Genomic DNA, 19,062 nt, shown 5'->3' with positions numbered 1-19,062 from the left:
CATGCACTTTTAATATACTAAAAAACAATATCATACCTTAAGTATGTCTTTATTCATATGCTTTTGACCAAGAAATGACCAACATATGACAAAATAAAACAATATGTACCATGTTTATTTTTTTTAACTTGAGGAGGCATACAAAACACAGGGTTAAATATTTGGAGAGGATTCTGGTGTTCATTGATCTTAAACTAAGTTAGCATTAAATAGTTAGACATTACTGTGATATAAAAGTGTGTGTGCGTGTGTGTGTCTATATATATATATATATATATATATATATATATATATATATATATATATATATATATATATATATATATATATATATATATATATATATATACTGTATAAATAATGAGCTAATCATGTTGCAAAGTACTGAATACAAATAATACAGTACTTTTACTGCTTCTTCATCCTGAAATTATTATGTCACCGTACTACATTTTCTGAAAATTGACTCAATATATTTTTACAAACTGTTCAGTCTTCATTGTGGGAGTCATTGAGTCTCATTTGGTGCACAGTGTAGATCTGCAATGTAGTAAACCCAGTACAGTATATAAATCAAAAAGGCTATCTTGCATAATACACAGGGAACTCAAATAAAGGCTTTATAGCTTTATATCTGGACAGTTAGATGGGGGGGTCTAAAGTCAATTAAATTTGACTGGGGTGAAAATCCCACTTACTGATAACAAGACTGACAGATCAAACAGACATTGGCAGTCAAGAGGCAGAATCAGAGATACACAGCTGTGGCTAGTCCTAGGAGAAGAATGCCATAAACCAAGGCTATACAAATCCCATTTAACAATTTTGAGCCTATCACATAGTCCACTTCGCCTTGAAACTGAACAGGAATGATGAAAGTGTAAGCAGAAGCAAGGGACAAGGAATTGCCAAGAAAACTTGCTGGAAATTAGATCAGTCATTATGAGTATCCATATAGCTTTCATTTTCAACTAATTTTTCAATGAATCATTATGTTTAAAAGATACATATTATTTTCAAAATGGAAATAGTTGTATTAAAGTAAAGTACTTACTACATGTACCATATCCATTTCTGTGGAAGCATTCCCCAGCAAAGTAATTAAAAATAAATTCTTCATTAAATTTAGCACACACGTAATCACACAGCATGCTCAGTTTGGTTTCATAGTAAATTTCATACAGCTTTGTACATTTGTGTTGTGGAATTGACCCTATGGTCACTTATTAGATTTGATCATATGGTATTTAAAATGCAAAATCTGCTTGAAGATACGTGTTGCAGTTTCTTTGTTCTCTTTCACGTTTTCTCTCACTTCGTTTTAAATTTAACATCTGAAATATGTTGTATCAGCTGTGTTATTATTAACAAATAAATACAAATATGTTGATTGAAACAAACATTGAATGTAAAATCAGATACAATGAATAGTTATAAGAAATAATAACATTTTGTCCATTGAACCAGTTATGTGTTATCATCAACTGCTAAATAAACACATGGAGGCAAGTATATTTAAATTCTAAAATGCACACACACACATATATCTTAGTTTTAATCTAACACAGAAAAGGTCACATTGATATATGCAGACCAATAAAGAGTTATTTCCCCTTCAGATATGAATTCAAATGCCTAATTCTGAGAGTTTCACCTACAACATTCATGATGGGAAAGAGCCACTAATTAAGAACTGACATATATGGAAGAAAAATACCATCCATGTTGAAAAGGGCTAGAGATAATGTGAGAATACATAATTTATCAATCTGATTTAACATTATTATTGCTTATATTTTATCTCAACTGGCCAAAAGGCTATGTGGGTTTATGTAATGGTCCAGTGTCCGTTATTTATTTCACATCACCTTCTGTCTTTCAACAGTACTTTGGAGTCCATAGTTCTGATCAATTTTTTAAAATATAAAACTTGGGTTTGTGGCTTAAATCAACACTTGGATAAATCTAATAATGAGCAAAATCCAAGTATATACACGAGGTGATCATGCATCAGGTTAGTTGAGATTATTAACCAGCCTAAAAGCCATACTTCCGCAATATAGGCTAAAATCATTAAGTTGTCCTAGAAGTTTGATGAGTGTTATCCATTAATAATAATAATAATAAGGTGATCCTTCATCTGACTGAGCATGTTACCACCTCATGCAATATTTAAACATATAGTGCAGTTTTACAAAACTTAGAATACAGGCTTATATAAATGAGATCTAGAAGCAAACATGCATACAAATACACGAGGTTATAACCACATGAAACTACTGCTGATTCAATTTTGATCATACTTGACCATTGGGCTTATATAATCAAGCTTCACAATGATGCTTATTATGAGTGTGATAAAGGTATGGTAATGAAGTGACCATGCATCTGATTGGCAGAGTTTCTTATGACTTGCACAAAAGTGTTTATGATCCAATTTAGATCTGACTTGTTTAATTATTTGCTTGTATGTCTCAGGCTGTAAGCAAAGTTTATGCATATAATGTGGTGGTCCTGCATCTCACTAGCCATGTTTGCTTTAACTGCTCTTAAAACTATTTTTCATTAATTTTATTAGACTTGGTAAATAGGTTTATCTCATCAAGATATAGCAAAAGAACAATTTTGTAAAAAAATATTCATGCATATTAAACTCAATTTCTGCATCTGATTGGCTGACCTTGCAAATACTATAAGGGCTCTATTTCTAACAAAAAGATTATTTAGGGTACAGCAACAATAGTTGTTTACTGAGTACGAGGGAATTGGTGTAAGGCAAGGGTACACTGCAGTAGGCCACCCAGGCTGATTTGATAACAGGATTTGAACACAAACATTTTTATCAGGAGTCAAGCACATTAACCATCGATTCGCTGCAGATCCTGCCCCCATTAGTTATCTTTTAATACATAAAGCATTTGTTTCTGTTTTTTTTTTTTGTTTTTTTTTATTATTTTTTTTTATTATTTTTTTTATAGCACACTAACCATCGATTCACTGCAGATCCTGCCCCCCATTAGTTACCTTATAATACATAAAGCATTTGGTTTAAAATTAACATCATAAAATACAATAAAAATAAAGATACATTTATTCTAGAAAGAAATATTGCATGCAACTATGTGACACAAATCAAATTAATGAGAAAACACTTAAACAAATGGCTAAAATTACTCATATGGCTTATATAACATAACAGTTGTCCATTTCACTATGGAGTAGTCAGGTATATCTAGTATTGTAAGAACAGAACCTAAACAATGATCTCCAAACTTTTATCAAATCAGTTGCATACTTAGGTTTGGAAAGTATTACATGGGAATTTTTAAAGATCAAAATGTACCTGCATGTTTTAACCATACCAGAACCAAACTAAAGTTCAATTTGTGCAGCTGCTTTTGCTCATCACGAACATAATTGGGAGTTTCTTTACATTGGTCAATAATTAGTGGCATACGATGACACTTGTTACTAATCAAACCACAGCCACTGATAGCAGACTAAGCACTGATATTTGTATGGTACAGTGGCAATATACAGTCTGTCTGCTGCACAGTTAACCTGCCCAGTAAAATGAAAACATATGAAACAAACTGGACAATTCTGAAAGCCTTACATTTGATTTTCTTTATGTATATGGTAGAATAGAACCTGAGTTGAAAAGGTTTTAATGAAAGACTTTGACATTAAACGCAATGATAACTGCAGGACTTATGGATAGTTAACGATTCTCTCAGTTTTAAACTGGGCATTCCATCCCATGGGGTTCTTAATGTAAACCAAGTGTAACTGATATCATAATGACCTGTAAAGACCATAGCAGCACAACAGCAGGGGACCAGATATGTCCAGATTCAGGAATCATAGACCAGGTTCAAACTAATAATAAGCCACATAACAATTACACATCTGTTAGAACTTAAGTGATGAAGATAACTGCATTAGTATTAATCCTCCTCCTCCTCCACATTATCATCATTATTGAGATGCATCATATATGTTTTATTGTAAAATAGTTTATGCAACATCATTCAGTGAAGACCTTTACTGCCAATTTACCAGTGAACCATTTGTTTCACTGAACATATTTTATGTAGTAACAAGGAGCATCATTTAAACATTATGCTATACTTATGCCTGTATATAAAATGGTAATACTAACACTTATACTGACAATACTACTACTAACAAAAGCACCTACATTGATAATTTGATTATGTTCAATTGGACTTGTATCTAAATGATCACCAGCTATATGAAAAGACATATTTTAATATATAGATATTGGATGGAATACTCGTTACCACAATTGAATAGTCATATGATAAATGATCTATTATTATTTTTAAACAATTTATATTTGCAGTGAAACATACTTTTACATGATCTTCCCTTAAATTTAATTTATAGAGCTGTATACTCTGCATTCATCAAATTACTGAAATGGTTAACAATACAACAACAAATACTGCAACTTCCAGAACCACAAAAATCAAAAGCTATACTTCAAGTGTCTTGCAACTAAATAACTTACTTGTGTTGCTTTACCATGAAAGGAAAAAACAATCACTTTAAAATGTGAGTTTTGTCACTACTAAGTAAAGGAAAATCTATGCTGAAGAAAATATTTTTGTTAATACAGTTTAATGGATCTAAAAATCTCTTTTTTCTGCGGGAGTTTAAAAAATTAAATAAAAAGGTCATGTTACACATTGCTTTGCTCGCACACATCAGGCTCCGTAACGCACATCCAGTTAAGATTTTCAGTAGAGTCTGAATAAAAAATATTTTAATCTGGATGATAATATTCTTTCTCCATTTACATATTACAACACCAAGATTGATTCAAATAAGTTTACATTGGACTATAACACTGAGGATGAGTATGCCTCTTAAGAACTGACTAATGTGCAGAGAATGGAGTTAAATGGAACTTTGATTTCTTTTCAACCATAACACAAGATGATCATTTATTATGAAAAAACCTGAATAAAGTTGGAGTCCATAACCATGACAGTCTTGATATAATACAAAGTCTGTATATTATTGTTGTTTTGTGGTGCAGTTCTGTATATTACAATCTCACAGAAGATCATAGTATATTTTAGTACCATAAAGTTAATTGTATTAATTAGTAATACCTCTTTTGGAGAATGAAAATTGAATAAGATTTAATATTTTGGAATCAGTTGCAATAAAGGAAGGGAAAATATGACTTGACTGTAATATCAAAAATGTGAAATCTGCAAATGGAACACTTGCTTGACTTTACCTTTCAACTATATCATAATACTTATTTTAAATGAATTCATATGAATGGCATTAAACTGGGCTTCAGGCTGGTAGGGACAATGGTCACACTGACTTAGACCCAGGGAGGGCAACCATGTCACCAATTGCCACAAATGGCAAATTGGCCATGTAAGTTTGGCTCAGTTTTGGCATGGTATGATGTATTTCATTCCTCATTCACCACGCTTTTGTATTGTAGTTTGTTATAGTCTATGGCAAAAAACTGAGTAAATAATGTAATGAGAAGAAACAGTTATATATAATATTTCTCAAAATAAATTTGTATTCCTCTAATATTTGAAAATGTTAGCAAACAAAACAGAGCATGTTTCGCTCAAGCTAAAACTTTCTGTCATGCTTTCTTTGTCATGATATTTTCACATGCTTATAATTCTCTGGCATGGTTTATGGGTCCAGAGCTTTACTGCAAAGATGTCAAAATGTATTCATATTGTTTGTGCAGCCTTAACACGTCACATTGGTTGCCTTGGGTTTTCTGGTGGAGCTACCAATATGATTTAGAAGTGGCTGACTTCATCTAAAAAATGCAATGTCGTTTGGCAACACAATTGTTTTCATAAGCTTGTGTGGTTATTAATTGTGATTTATGTGCTTTCTTTTCATTCTGTGATTGCAGACGAAAATAAGACAGTTTTTCTTCTATCACTAGTTGTTTATCGAATACAGTTTATCAGTACCCAATACCAATAATAAAAGATTATTTAGTGCTAAGGGTATGACAAAACTTGAATAATACTGATGGCATGATGTGATCCTATACTCTATATTGATTCCTTCACTGTCATCAGCACAAGACAATTCATTTCAGGTACTAAGATTATATTTAAGAAATTTGGACATAAAAATCAATAGACTTTCTTTTATGAAAACAGTTGTATCTTTAAAGTAACATTAATCTACAAGGCATAATGTACAAAAGGTTAATTTGTAGGTAAATAATTTATTTTCCAGTCCCAACAATAAAAAAGAAAGTGATTTGTCAATTATGATTTTCTTTGTAGGTAATCTCTCCAAAAGCTATTGGGCTGGTAGAGTACAATGCTGGTGCAATCTACATGGGACTGCTGGAGGGTAAAGAAAGGACATACGTGTACTGCAAAAAGCCATTTGAGAAACTTGAGAATGGAAATTTTGAATTTCAATTTGCTGATGGTTTAGAAGCAACATTAAATATGAAAGATATCCAGAAAATCAACAAAATTGATTTAATGAACAAGCTTGAACTAGAGGTAGTGAACAACCAAACATGTGTCATGGAAAAGAAACATGAACAAATAAAGGAAGTAGTTGCAATGTACATTAAAAGTTAAACACAGGTATAAATTATTTAACCACTCTCAAGAGCTTCATTGGTTGGATATCTTAGGTAAGACCTGCCTCCTTACTGCATCCTCTCTCCTTTTAGCTAAATAGTTTTAATTTGGGAGCACTGGATTAGGCTGGTAGTAATAGTTCTCCTAAGTATTATGATTGGGAGATTTTTATCGAAGAAACATATTATTCTAGAACTGAATCGTTATTAATGGGTAAAACAGTATCTCTGTATAGTCACTAGGTCACATCAATTATTTTTTAATTATAATAGAAGACATGTCTTTAGAGTGTGTAAATATTTAAATATTTAACCGCTTGACTTTAAATCACAAAAGTTGAACCTCAGGCAATCTTTGAAATGGAATTTTTGATGCTGATAATATATGGAATATATCCTGATAAAACTGTGTTAAGATTTAAATATGTTACAAAATATCACAATTTAGAAGCAAAGATTTTACATAATTACGAACATGTACATTTGAACTTGAAACAAAAAATATCATCATGTTTCTGTTTCCTGTTATATTTAAAGCTAGTGTCACATTTCTTATGTGATGTCAGGTTTAGAAATAAAATGGATTACATCTTTGATAATATGCTTCCTTGTTATTACTCTATCTGACCGACCGGTATATACTATCCGGTGTATACTATCGTCCAATATGTGTCCCCATCCCTTTTTATGAAATATTCAAATAAAGGCATAATATCAGTTGAACTTTTTTCCTTAGTTCATTTACATTCTTACTGCATAGACAACATGTTGGATGAATAGATGATACATGTTAACTGTACTGTACTTTGTTTCTGTGCTGCAAAGGTTTATGGCTTACTGAAGGTTAAATCCAATTAAAGCATTCTTACAAAGATTTATATACAGGAACATACTGGTCAAGTGTGCTGACTTTTAAATGTGCACAAGTTATGTCATCACATCATTTTATAGCAAAACTTAACATAGCGTTCCTGAAATAAAACAATTTAAAAAAGTTTTAAATTTACAGTTAAAATAAGGATATTTAAAGGCCATATGTTAGTATTGTTAAAAATGTGTGTATTTAATAGCAATTTGGTATTATTTCTTTGAATCTACTCATTTCCTATGGATTACAGCTCAGAAAATGTGTATTTACTAGACAGTATTCTGATTACACATTTATGAATGGTATTGTTGGCACACATTAGAATGGGATGGTGGTTGGTGGAATTGAAATAAATAATTTACGTCATGAATTTATGTATAAAACTAATCTTAGAAAAACACTGGGATGGTTTGGTATTTTGTCATTCATTAAATTTTAATGTTACACTTTAGTTCGGTGATCTATTATATACATTTTAAAATGGCATGCAACAATGAGTAGTCTAACATAAGGATCAGATGTGTTCTTTATAGGTGACCTTATATACAGATGAGTGTAATGTGCAAGGATTTAAGAGAAAGACATGATATAACAGAATGAGAGAGAAAAAGTAAATGAGAGAGGAAGGCAACAGATAGAGAGAAAAAAAAATAGTTGGCCAAGTACATATCAGTAGATGGATAGGTAGGTGGATAGATAAAAGATTAGTAAGACCTAGCACATTGCAAGACTACAATACATTTAACTGTATATGCAATAAATATAACTAAAGGCAGTTGTTAAAATCAGTCAGGCAGTTGAGATTACAAACAAGTCATATTAAGTGTGGATGAAGAGTTTAGGGCTGGGAAAATAATCATGGTCACAGTATACAAGTATCCATGGATGCAAAAAGACCTGCAGGCAAACTTGACAGAAAATTCAAAGGGGAAAGGATGACTTTTTTATAAGCAGGTGGCCACTAAACCAGATTTTGACTACTTATTACCAAACTCGACTTGCTATTAAGAGGGTGCCCTACAGCACGATTCTACTGTATAAACACTTGTAAAGAAATACAGTAACATTTTCTTATTTATCATTCCAAGCTTTTATTTCAATCCTGCCAAACAATGGCTAATCATCCACTTATTCAAAAATGTATTTTATTTCTTTGATCCACACCTTAAGTTTATGACAATAGTTTTTGCGGTCATTAAACAAATATTTGCTAAAAATCTATTTCTCGAAAAAAAAATTTCTACCTAAAAGGTCATACATTTATATTATGGTACGAGACACTCAAGTGGATAGCTACATTTGGCGAATTATACAGCTTTTAAACTTTTCAATTCTAACAGCCAAACATGCAACATTTACTAAAAGCTGTTGCTGACACCAGCCAAATTTTGGCCAAGCATAGATTTATCCAAGATTTGGTTTCTGTCTAAAAGTCGTACATGTACATTATGGAAAGGGACAATGTTGCAGATAGCCAAATTTGGGCTAATCATAGTTGCCTAGATTTTGGTTTTGTACAGCCACACATGTGAGTTATACTAAGAGGCATTGCAGACACTAACCAAATTTTGGCTAAGAGTACATTTATCCACAATTTGGTTTCCACCAGCCTCACTGAGTATGGCAACAGGAATCCTTAGTCAAAGTCTGGCTTATTTAAAACCTACCTAGCTCCTCCAACATACAGTAAAGCTATTGAATAGTAATAGACCAGATACTGGTCAAAGATTCTCAGTATGTGCCTTTGCTACTTTGGGTTAAGAGATTTTAGCCCATAGCTGAGGCCTGATTTGATTAAATGGAAAAGCTCAAGTGAAATCGGAAGCTGTTAACATAAGAAACATAATGATATTATTACAAAAGCAAACAACATGAAATTAGAAAAAACATTACAAAATTAAAAACATGCTGAGAATATTCCAGGTAGGAAACATTATTAGATCTTGAAGTTTGTTCTTGCAGTCGAAATAAGTGCGTTTTGAGAGCCTTCTTGAATGTGACCACTGTATCTTTGTGTTTAAGTTCAGTGGGCAATTCATTCCACGTTGCTGGGCCCTGGTATGCAAAAGAACGCTGTCCATATGACTTTGTTTTCATAGTGGGAATAACGAGTATACGATTGTCAGAAGTGAACGTAAGTATCTTGCTGGTGTTTAGACATGGGTGAGGTCAGATAGGTATGTTGGACAGGAGTCCGACAGTGAAATGTAGCACAGAGAACACATTTTGTGTTTGATTCTGGATCGAATGGATAGCCAGTGTAGGGTACAGAGCAGCTGGGGGGTGTGCTCTGATCGTGGTACTCTAGGTATGATCCGAGCAGCTGTGTTTTGAACTTTTTGAAGTTTCTGGAGTAGATATTGAGATGAACCAGACAAAATTGAGTTACAATAGAACAGTCTGGAAGGTACTAATGAAGACACAAGTGTTTTAGTGGCATCAACTGAAATATATTTGCGAATTGAGCTGATGCGTCTCAGCTCAATATATGCAGCCTTGCATATGTTCATGACATGTTGGTGCAATGTGAGAGTACTGTCCAGAGTGACACCTAGGTTTCGTACTGATAGTGTGAATTTAATGTTGGTGTTGCTGATATTTATTGTTTGAGGTAAAGGATGTGAATGAGAAAGTCTTTGTGTTGTGATCAGAATGGCCTCAGTTTTATCATCATTCATCTGCAGCTTGTTACGTGTCATCCATAATTTCACATCAGAAATGCATCTCTCTACACCTTGGATGGTAGCATCAACTTCAGTTGGGTGGCTAGATTTGTATATTTAGGTGTCATCAGCGTACAGTTGGTGAGACACTGGATGATGACCTATGACACTTGAGAGCGACTGAGCGTACAGAATGAAGAGAACAGGTTGAAGAACAGACCCCTGTGGAACATCACAACATAGATCGACTGGGCTAGAGTTTATTCCATTTGCAGATACAATTTGTGTCATGTTGACCAAGTAGGACTTGAACCACAGTAAGGCTGTATCATGAATGCCAAATACATGCTGGAGACGGTGACGTGAATTTAGATGAGATACAAGCTGGGATAGAACAACCTTTTCTAAGATTTTTGAAATGAATGGGAGATTAGAAACTGGGCAGTAGTTCTTTAAATCGTTATGGTCTAGTGTTGGTTTCTTAAGCAGAGGCTTTACAATGGCAGTTTTGAAAAATGATGAGAATTCCCCAGATGAAAGAGAGGTATTAATTACATGACAAATGCGCTTTTAGAAAGATCTAAATTTTATAGATTATTCTGTCAATATACGATAATAAGCAAAATCAAGCATAAATCCAGTGATCAGGTTTGTCACAAAACTATTCAATTAAGCATTCATTTATCAAATTGAAACGGAACGATTTTGTTTTAGCATTAATAGTTACAAATGTATTGAAAGGCTCTGTTTCAAATGACAGCGAAGATAGAAGGTGAACGAGATTAGTTAATCTGCACATGGATGTGAATTGACAAATGAAAATATAAGTAGTTAATCAGATATAATCAAAAGACACTTTGATAATTAGGAAAAATACTATTTTAGTTGTTTTCTGATTGATCTCACTGATTTAATAGAGTTAGGAAAGCAACCTTAGTTTTAATCATATATATATATATATATATATATATATATATATATATATATATATATATATATATATATATATATATATATATATATATATATATATATATATATTTATTTAAGGAAAAACATACTAGCTGATCATTCACCTGAAACATTCAATGATTACCCTCTTTGAAATTGATTATAGTAAATAAAATCTGCTGATAAATCATTGTTAGATATGATTTTAACACTGAAGTGAAGATATTTGGTATAAGGCAGACCAATCGTTTTTTAGGTTGTAAACTGCATTACGTTTGGATAATTAACGCAATCTGATGGAATTATGGGACACAATCTGAGCTAAAGTATTAAGCAAGTATTATAAAAAGATATGTCAGTGCGAAATGAAATTTGAGACAATGAATGTGTATAAGTGACTTGTGTTTTAAATATATATATATATATATATATATATATATATATATATATATATATATATATATATATATATATATATATATATATATATATGACACATTGTAATCATATCAAATGTACCAAACCAGACTTTTCAATTTGCTAATATGAGTGACATTACGGCAAGGAAAATAATTTTATTTGATGTGAATTGTTTACTAATGATGGTATATACTGCATCATAGTGTGTAGCAACCGTATTTATGATCAAATAAAGAAAACCTTATATTTTGTCATGAAATGCCACAATTTATCCATTGCATTAATGAACGAAGTGATGAATACAAAGTAAGAAGTGTTGAATTAAGTCAAGTGTTATCTCATGACAATATCAATTTTAAACCCGTTCGCCTTTATAGTGATTTGCAGCTTAGTAGTTTTGAAAGGCACACGACCACTATATACTGCTTTATCTGCGTATATTTGATATGCACTTTTGTTTTATATGTGTGGAAATATTATGTGACTTGAAAATAAGCTCTCGAGGTTTTGAGTTGTACAAAATATTAAAATTGCCTTGCCTCAAAAAGATTTTTTTAACTGATATATACAAATGGTAGCACAACTGCGACATAGTAATGAAATGGCACGTGTCAAAATTTCAGGTATGTGAAAATGGTGCTACAGTTACAAATTTGACTTACGTCAATCAGGCCAAATATTCCCGTAATATCTCTGCCACAGTGAATTATTGGAATGTGATCACGGTTCGTAAAGGGCTGGTACGTGCACGACAACCATGACTGTTAGGTAATATGAGGCAACGTTGTCGGCTCCAAAGCCATTGGATGTTTTTAAAGCAGAGCTAAATTTCAATCTGTCAGCATTTATATTAAAAAGAAATAAAAACTTGAATATATGGGACAGAAAAAGAATCCTGGTTTGGCAGGAAATGGGTTCAACATGATCGGAGCGGAATGTTTCTGATATGTGACCCCATTTGAAATTAATCCTTATCTTGATGATACAAGCACGAATCCAGGTGCGTAAATAATCAAATTGACTGTGTACTAAATATACATAAGCGTGCTAGTGAGGGATGGGCTATAGCGTATAAACTGCGCAGCAACATATTAGCTTGGGTACATTTAACGATAATTATAACTCATGGGACAAACCGATGAGTCGTTTTAATTATCTGACCGGATAATATTCTTTTCAGCAAAAAATGAACTCCGATTTTATCCAAACTACTGGAATCAAGACCAGCCATGAATACAGCGGTCATACCATGCTGACAATTAACAAAACAAAAACAAAATAAATGTAATATTTATATGTTAATATCATATTGTTTCTCTTAACCTTCTAGCAGCTGGTGTAGATTTTTCTGACCCACAAGTTTTGTTACTGCTTCAGCTTTTCTTGTTTGAAATAATCTTCTAACTGCAATTATCGCCAAAGATCATCCACATGCTGCAAAAGGGGTCTTACAGGTGTTTTATAAGACACTGCGTTGATTTCACCTCCAGTTTAATTTAAAACATATTCCTATATAACCTTTTGCGACCTGCTTTATTTTACTTCGAATTTCCATATTGGACTCACCAGTTCCTTATGAGAATGGATACAATAGCTAATATAGTCATAAAACCGCTAAAACAGGAATGCAAATGATTAATTTGATTATTCTTCTTAAGATATTTATACAATTATCTGAAGACACTTTATTTTGAAGGGTTTACCAACAAAGAAACCCAACAATACGATGCATAATTAGGGACAATATCGGGGTTTCCAATTTGTTAATTTTGATTTTAAATTTTTGCCTCCAAAGTTTAGGAAAATAATACCTTATGATGAATAGGCTCAGAATTTGAGAATTTATGATACTTGTTGCGTTAATACTGGAGTTATTTCCTTAGGTAGCCTAACTGTTTTTCAAATAGGCGCGTTTATATATTCCTTAAAGTATCAGATTAGATAAGAAACACTCTCAGCAGTTTTAATGAATTTAGTGTCCATTATGATCATATATTTATCTTTTTAATGGCATTTTTATCAATTAAGTACTTTTTTAGAGTTATCGCAAGTAGTATTCACGCATATCGTCTTTGAGAAGTTAAATGAACTTCTTATGTTCCCTATGAATAGCAATTATCAAATGCGAACTAGACAAAACACCATCTAAATCGATATTGATTGTACTACTTGCTATGGGTTTTCTAAAGTTCACTCATTCTTGTTGGCTTCATTTTATGAAACGCTGTAATTTTAATATCTTTTTATTTTACCCGTTCAATCCTATGTCACCTTTTCTTTTGCTGTGCATTCATTTATTTATTTACTCTTGAGAATAATTAAATTGTAAGCTGCTTTGAGCCTTGCTACAGTAAATTTACTAACAGATCATTTATTATATAAACCATTAAATGTATTCCGCACTAAACGTTGTGCACTGTTTCTCAGTTACTAATTTCAGAAATAAGAGAAATAAAGCACATCACATGCTAATGTGACACGATTAAATTATGCTAACCTTCTACTAATAAAAGCAATAGCAATAGCCATTATTGGACCATATTTGGAGACTTTTTAGGACTCATTAACTCGTGCACATGATTGTAAGCGACATATAATGTAAAATGACATTGTAAGCAAACGTTTCAACCGAGACCTATCAACACTATACACATGTTGGTACAGCAGGGTTTCGTGTATTGTTCGAAGATAGAAACCATCCAAATCACTCAGGCGAAACACGAATTAGGTTCTCTTTGATTTAATATGAGATTCTGCTCACAATAAGAATACAAATGTAAACGCATGCAGGCGTCCATAAAAGTAATACATCAAGAACTATAATAATGACATAAGCAATAACAATACATACATATCGGTTAGACACTAAAGAGGGGCAGATCCTAAGACACAAACAATACAATTAAAAACTGATATAAAAATTAGATAAAATTTATTAGCAATCATTATCGACAGGTAAATATAGTTATCTGCGTGATAGACTTAAAAATCAGGGGATTATATTAGTGGCACAATTAATAAATGAACCGTGGTTATTCCAGACTGTGGTTTTATTCGTTACGTTCTAATATCCTAGCTGAAAAATAAAATCGAGAAAAAAGTCAAAGAAAGATAAAGATATGAAACATACCAAATAATATATGATGATAAAATACGGGTTGAATTGGAGATTATCACATAAATGTAAACACAGTTAGCCATCTGAACAAGTTTTTTTAACCAACACTGCGATAAATGTAATGCATATAGAACATATAATAGAAAATTTGAGGTGCCCTTTAAAATGAAGATAATTAGGCAGTAGAAAATGATAACTATATTATAACGAAACTCATGGTCATCGTAGGGCAGGATGTCTTAACGCCGACGATTGGATGTGGTCAAAACAAGTGCATGTGTAGGTAACTTCTTTAAGGATTTGCAGGTTGTAATGGTCTTCAAATGTCATGTAGAGATTTATAGCGAGCACGTGAAAAGAAAACAACTAGCGTATATGATTTATGTGCATTTTAATAGTATAGTGTATAAGTTTATGTGTGATATAAACAACTTTTACGGTCAAAAACTGTTCGGATGTACTTAAAATCGGAAACAGTTGTAGCATGTGAACAACATAAGTGATTCGAAGATAGAAAGTATGACAAGAAACACGTTATTATTTGAAACGAACTGAGTGAGTGAAGATATATGACACCTTTTAAAAACCTAAGTGGATGAAGTATCCGTTCAAGGCTTACAATATAAAAAAAAATAATTAAAACTTAGCTAAAATATAAAATGCAAACAAGATAGTGAAAAAATACAAATGAAGCAACTATATGATACAAAAAATAATTCAGTAAAAACCTAAAAGCTAACGACGTTGTATTGTGTAGTTTGTGAACAAATTAATCCATTTAGAAAATGCTGCATCTAGAGTCTAGATAATAATTCCACGAATTAAAAGATCTGAAATGATCTATAAGAAACAATAAAGGAAAGATGCGAATAAAGCTTTGTATTACATCAACCATAAATACTTTCAGGGTAACAATTGTGTTAGTAAAATCAAGCATTCTGTAAACTACGCAAAATATCAAACTCAACAAATCTATAAAAGGGAGTGTCTAAATATTGCAAACATTAGGAAGCACGTTGACAAGTTATCATAACGTACTTGGAATGTGTAAACAATGTGTTGTAAAAAGAGACTAGGAAAGATATTATTTCTGAACCAATAAGAATATATTTAAGTGTATCTATGTTGGCTGGTCCAAAATATTAAATAGTTGCTAATTCACTTTTTATAAATGTACATATCTGCTGGATGAATATATTCAATAGAAGATTTTCACAAGATTCCTTGAATAGTATATATTTCTGTAAATATTTTGGCTTTAAATAAATAATTCGTTACATTTTATGCATTATCCTTCCATAAAATAGTGTCGAACGGTAGAGTGATTATATTTCTTTGCTTTGGTTTGGACTGTTACAGGAAAAAAGCACAAGTAAATTCCTTTGAGACAGGCTGCTAGTGTTAAGACTCTCGACCAACGACACATACCTGCTTTTACAAATGAAGGATTCGAACCCTCGTCCTTTCATTTGCGAAACCAAAAGCGAGACCACTGAGCCAAAATGTTTTCTTCTTCAATTAGTCATCTCTTAACGCGGGAACTAGAATGCATACAATACGAAAAGATAACATACAGAAACTGATCAAAGTAAATTTATTATACAAGACCGAAGCGCATTTGATGGTGTCAGAGATATGAGGGACTCTCCAATTAATCATTCAAATGAAATACAGACAACGGTCTTTAATATTTGTAACATAGCAAAACGAGTATGTTTGAAGTTAACGAAATTGCAATTTGGGTTAAGAAGTAAAGCGGCTCAAACTCAGTCATACATCGTGGTGAAAAGATTACATATAAACTGACACTTTTAATCTCAGTTAATAACATTAAAGCCATTCAACTATGCTGTATCTAATGACACTTTGGATGCGACAAAATAAAGTCGGACACGCTTGACAGTGACATGTTTGTGAATGAAGATGCATACATTTTGTTCAAGATAAACTTGATGCAATTAACGTTCCAAGCTAGTGGTTGAAATAAAGATTTTAATGTTAGGTGTATATCTTAGTACTGTATTAGACATTTAACAAAATAACAAACAAATACATTATAACAACAATAATGTGGGGACAAATTTTATTTAAACGTCTATCATTTCAGGCTATAAGAATGAACTAAAATTAATTCATCATGTAAGGAGGATGTGTTGAGTGTTAACGCTATATAGATATTAGGGACACGATGACAAATCGAATATTGTTTCGCAAGTAAAAATGAACTAATGACAATAATCCATCAGTTTCAAACGGTAAAGAAGATAACAGACAACCCATAAGGTCCAAGACACGATTCAACGATCATGAACATTACTAGTAATCCAAACTGTTAAAGATCATCTGATAATGTTGCCAATATGGAAAGCCGGAATAATACTTTATGGTGAGGAAAGAGTTTTACCTTACTGTAATTTATAGAGCTTCTATTTGCCACGAAATAACTCAGGTCAAATAGAAACGTAAAGATCTCTGCAATAAAGATGCGCAAGTATATTACATGTATATTTTCAAGTGAAAACGAAGAACATTTTTATATTAAAGCAGTTAATCTGAAAATAGTTGTCTATTGATTAACGAACATACAATTTGGCGAATAAGATAAAATGAAAAATCTTTTTGAAAATTAAGGAAAATATCACTGAAGATCAGTTCATTGATCACTAATATTTTATACATTGGCAAAGAAAACGTATACATTTTAAATGTATATGTACGTTTTTCTTGAAAGTCACAGACAAGATATATTTAAAGATATCTATTGCTGATGCAATTGCTAACACAATATTGTTAGAAATGTTTATAAAAATCATGGGATATAACTTGGAATACAATAATCAATACACAATCCATTTTTACAATTTGCAATCTGCAGCTTCAGAACCGAGAAAAGACTAGTCACAAAATACAATACAGATCTGGTTAATGAAGTAATATGAATCTAGGCGGAACATAAATTATCTGAATGAAAGATAATACAGTAATTCACAGACACAGAAACACCTAGATTTGTAATGAAGAATATTGTTACGCATACTATACTATCCAGACACCTAAGATGTTATAGAAGCTTCTACCCTTGCCAAAGGGATTTAGGAAATATTCCCAGCACCTGTTATCAAACAATACATGCAGATAATATTATTTATTTACTATTGTTAAAGTTTACACAAGTATTTGGCCTGATCAATACAAGTATTATATCTTTCATAAATTATGATCTTATGGATAGCACTACGTTTGTTTTAAGTCATATTTAAAATATCAAATTATTATATATCATTGCGTTTCAAGTGATCCATAGTGATTCAAGCCGTGATTATCCAGCGTACAAATGGGCTATCAACATAATTTCACTAGCCATATATCTAGCCAACGTACCTAAAGCAGGCCTTTATAAAGAACATGCAACCTGACATATGATTGGTTACAAGTTAAGACTTACATAGAATTGAGCAATCTAATATAGTCAAGTCTAAGGTTTACTTGTTATGTTTGTGAAACCGGAATAATGTGTTCGAACGTAATGGTTCAGAATATGTATATGCAACGAATATGTGAGATGTGTATAAAACCTAATTTAAATATAATCAAAAATAAAATTGAATTAAAATTATAAATGTTGCATTAATTTTCTTTCAAAAAAGCTGTTTTGTCGTTGTTTAAGACAATATGCATTACAAACGCTATCAGAAACAATGAAAACATAAAGACTTCCTAACAATTCATCTCTATTCCACTGACATTCTCTCCTTCTCTCTCTTTCAACTTAGTCGTTATAAGATATTTGCCCTCAAAGTTTATGCAGTCCAGGGCTACTTTTTGTCTAGTTATATAACAAATACATAATTTAGACTTCTTTGAAAATGATGACATGATGAGACATTTGGACCGAAATAAAGATTTATACAACGTATCCACTGAAATTGTCAAGGTGATACATGTAGATTGTCTAAAAATATTCGACGTATTTTTTGGCACAGCAACCGATCTTAGGGCCTTACTGTTTTCTGTTTGAATCAATTGAGGTCATGACTTTTGACCTTGAATATGAGTACATATAGGCAGAACATTTTTTGTGTTTGCCATTTTACGGCTGTGAAAATGTTCAATAAAATCAATATATGTTCATGGAAGGCTGCTTATGATACACCTCAGACGATAATGAAATGTTTTCATATTAATATTTGTTTGACTCATTCAGTATATGTTTCCCAAAGCATACTTGACAGCTTTTATTATCAAATTCTTGTCAAACATAACCATTAATCTCCGTCGCAAAGTCAAAGATAGCTGTTAGTGTGTATTGAATGGAAGATGGATGCTGTCAAAGCTAACCATCCCATATGATTAGCGAATTATATTACATGCTGACCAATTAATTTGGCAAATATACTAATGCTAAAACTTATATCAC

At 32.0% G+C, this 19,062-nt stretch overlaps 1 protein-coding gene across 1 annotated transcript; it reads left to right on the top strand.

Annotated features, from left to right (window-relative positions):
* The first annotated feature begins 1,602 nt into the window (after positions 1-1,602).
* Positions 1,603-7,187, top strand: LOC149795784 (uncharacterized). Its single transcript, XM_089964136.1, has 2 exons — positions 1,603-1,746; positions 6,315-7,187. Exons 1-2 carry the CDS (start codon positions 1,723-1,725, stop codon positions 6,621-6,623), a joined length of 333 nt encoding a protein of 110 aa, XP_089820262.1. The 5' UTR covers positions 1,603-1,722; the 3' UTR covers positions 6,624-7,187.
* The last annotated feature ends 11,875 nt before the right edge of the window (positions 7,188-19,062 follow it).

This window comes from Sinohyriopsis cumingii, chromosome 7, assembly GCF_028554795.1.
Source record: "Sinohyriopsis cumingii isolate HCF-2022 chromosome 7, ASM2855479v2, whole genome shotgun sequence".
NCBI classification, from domain to species: Eukaryota; Metazoa; Mollusca; class Bivalvia; order Unionida; family Unionidae; genus Sinohyriopsis; species Sinohyriopsis cumingii.
This window is presented reverse-complemented; position numbering and strand designations above follow the sequence as displayed.

What these genes read in the sequence shown, in the direction of transcription:
- LOC149795784 (XM_089964136.1), top strand. Translation starts at nt 1,723, where the DNA reads ATGTTGAAAAGGGCTAGAGATAAT. An exon ending in TGAAAAGGGCTAGAGATAAT is followed by an intron (nt 1,747 to 6,314) that starts GTGAGAATACAT and finishes TTTTCTTTGTAG; the next exon opens with GTAATCTCTCCAAAAGCTAT.